The sequence below is a fragment of the Hylobates moloch genome, unplaced genomic scaffold, assembly GCF_009828535.3.
Source record: "Hylobates moloch isolate HMO894 unplaced genomic scaffold, HMol_V3 SCAFFOLD_10360, whole genome shotgun sequence".
NCBI classification, from domain to species: domain Eukaryota; kingdom Metazoa; phylum Chordata; class Mammalia; order Primates; family Hylobatidae; genus Hylobates; species Hylobates moloch.
Genome location: NW_026662635.1, coordinates 1 through 2,336, shown reverse-complemented (window position 1 = coordinate 2,336; position 2,336 = coordinate 1). Strand labels below are relative to the sequence as shown.

The following is a 2,336-nucleotide window of genomic DNA, read 5'->3' as shown; positions in this document are numbered from 1 at the left end:
TTAGGTCATATGCACAGTGGGGTGCAGACTCTGCATTTTAAGATTCAATGGAGTGTTTGACTGTTCTGCTGTACACTAGAGGGGAAAGAGGAGGGTAAGAAGATGAAGCCTTTACTTTGCTTCTTGTAGCTTGCAGAGAAGGATGGGGGCAGGTGAGCAGAGACAGCTATTCCCAGATTACAGCCAAATACATATTTTGAAAATGATGAATGGAATTTCAGGGAATGGGGTCCTATAAGTTCCCTGAGGTCAGGAACCGTGAGTGTCTTATTCTTTACTGTTTTCCTAACATGTGATTTAGTGCCTGGCACATAGTAGGTGCCCAGCAAAAATATTTGTTGAGTACATATGTGAATTAATAAGTAGGTAATGCATGGAATGAAACATGTCTTTTTGGAAAGATCAAGAAGGACTACCTGTCATGTGAGACCATCACTAAGAAACCATTTGCTGAAAAAAATAAAAAAATAAAAAAGAAGGGCTACCTGCATAAAAAGGAAGTCATTTAATTATTTAAAGCTTCATCTCAAATGCTGTTGCACACGTGCGTGCACACATTCATTCAGGAGTCCGTTATTGAGTGCCTGCTGTGCACTGGGTGACTGAGACAGAAAAGGTCCCTGTCTTCATGAGGTAACATGCTAGTGGGAGGGAGACAACTAAGAAATCGAGCAAGGACATTTCAGATACTGGTAAGTTTGATGAAGATATTAAAATAGGTTAGCAGTGGTGACCTTGGGGATACAAAGATCAGGGCTGGAACTCAGTAACTGCAGAGAAAGCACAGGTGTGCTGCTCACAGGCGAGTGGGGCACAGACACACAGAGCATGGGACCACGTGGGAGTCAGTGATGGGAGTGGAGGAGGGTGGTCTAGGTGGATTTCTTTTTTTTTTTTTTTTTTGAGACAGAGTCTTGCTGTGTCGCACAGGCTGGCACGATCTTGGCTCACTGCAACTTCTGCATCCCGAGTTCAAGCGATCGCATCCTGAGTTCAAGTGATCCTCCTGCCTCAGCCTCCCGAGTAGCTGGGATTACAGGCGCCTGCCACCACACCTGGCTAATTTTTGTATTTTTAGTGGAGACAGGGCTTCACCATGTTGGCCAGGCAGGTCTTGAATTCCTGACCTCAAGTGATCCACCTGCCTTGGCCTCCCAAAGTGCTGGGATTACAGGCGTGAACCACTGCGCCCGGCCTAGGTGAATTTCATAAGGACCTGTGTTCAGGCCGTGGTGGAAAGACAGGAGGGGGCACGTGAGAACTTGCAGAGGTGGAATCCACAGGACTGATCTATGCTGGAGGAGCGGGAGGGGGCGTCCAAAGTGATGCTGGGGTGTGCATGGGAGACTGGAGGAAGACGTGGTTCACCAAAATGGGGGCATCTGGATGGGAGGAGATGGCACAGGGGTAAGGGTGGGGGGCTTTTAGAAGCTTGAGTCAGAGACCTTTTAACTAGGGAAGTAAGTCTCTAGACCTTTTCTGTTCTGTTGTTTGACACTCAGTAGTGTGTTGGGAACACAACAGAGAAGACAGATATGGGTAAGGTGAGAGGGAGCCCAGCTGGCACACAGGACCGGGGCACTGAGTGTTGCGAGGTGAGCGGCAGGAGCAGAGATGGTAGGTGACGGCTGGCGCAGCAGAAGGAGGCTTTGTGACTCTGGCACAGGAGCACCTTTGAGCACCTTCTTCTTCTTTGTTTTCTAGCCCGTGTTCCACGTCATGGGATTCTCCGTCATCGGGAGGGTCTTGAACGGACCCGAAGGAGATGGTGTTCCAGAAGCAGTAGTCACTTTGAATAACCAAATCAAAGGTGGGCTGACACAGCAGCCACGGGCTGATGGCCAGTGCTCTTTTTGGATCACAGAGAGAAATAGAGAGGAACTGATGACTATATGAAAACATGGCAGCTTTTGGTCTCAAGTATTCTGGTGTACATGTAAGGATGCATTGTTGTTTTTGGCTTATCTTCTGTTCGTGTGTTTTTGTTTTACAGTGAAAACAAAAGCTGATGGCTCATTCCGCCTTGAGAACATAACCACAGGGACATACACCATCCATGCTCAGAAAGAGCACCTCTACTTTGAAACGGTCACCATCAAAATTGCACCGAACACACCTCAGCTGGCTGACATTATTGCAACAGGGTAAGCTTATCATGTGGATTTGGAAGCGCCAGTGTTTATGCTGGCAGCCAGTGTAGAACAAAATGACCTGTGATCTGTGTGTCTTTGCTGAGCTTAAGAACTTAAGAAAGATTAGTACTTTTTTTTTTTTTTTTTGAGAGACAGAGTCTTGCCCTGTTGCCCAGGCTGTAGTGCAGTGGTGCCATCTCGACT

The 2,336-nt window shown here is 47.3% G+C and overlaps 1 protein-coding gene across 1 annotated transcript; it reads left to right on the top strand.

Moving 5' to 3' along the window:
* Window positions 1-1,680: 1,680 nt before the first annotated feature.
* LOC131382812 (BOS complex subunit NOMO1-like) lies at window positions 1,681-2,144 on the top strand (the record flags this gene model as incomplete). The annotated part of the gene is made up of 2 exons (XM_058435331.1): window positions 1,681-1,810; window positions 1,994-2,144. Coding segments are annotated over exons 1-2 (242 nt in total), but the record flags the coding sequence as incomplete, so codon positions are not given.
* Between the last annotated feature and the right edge of the window lie 192 nt (window positions 2,145-2,336).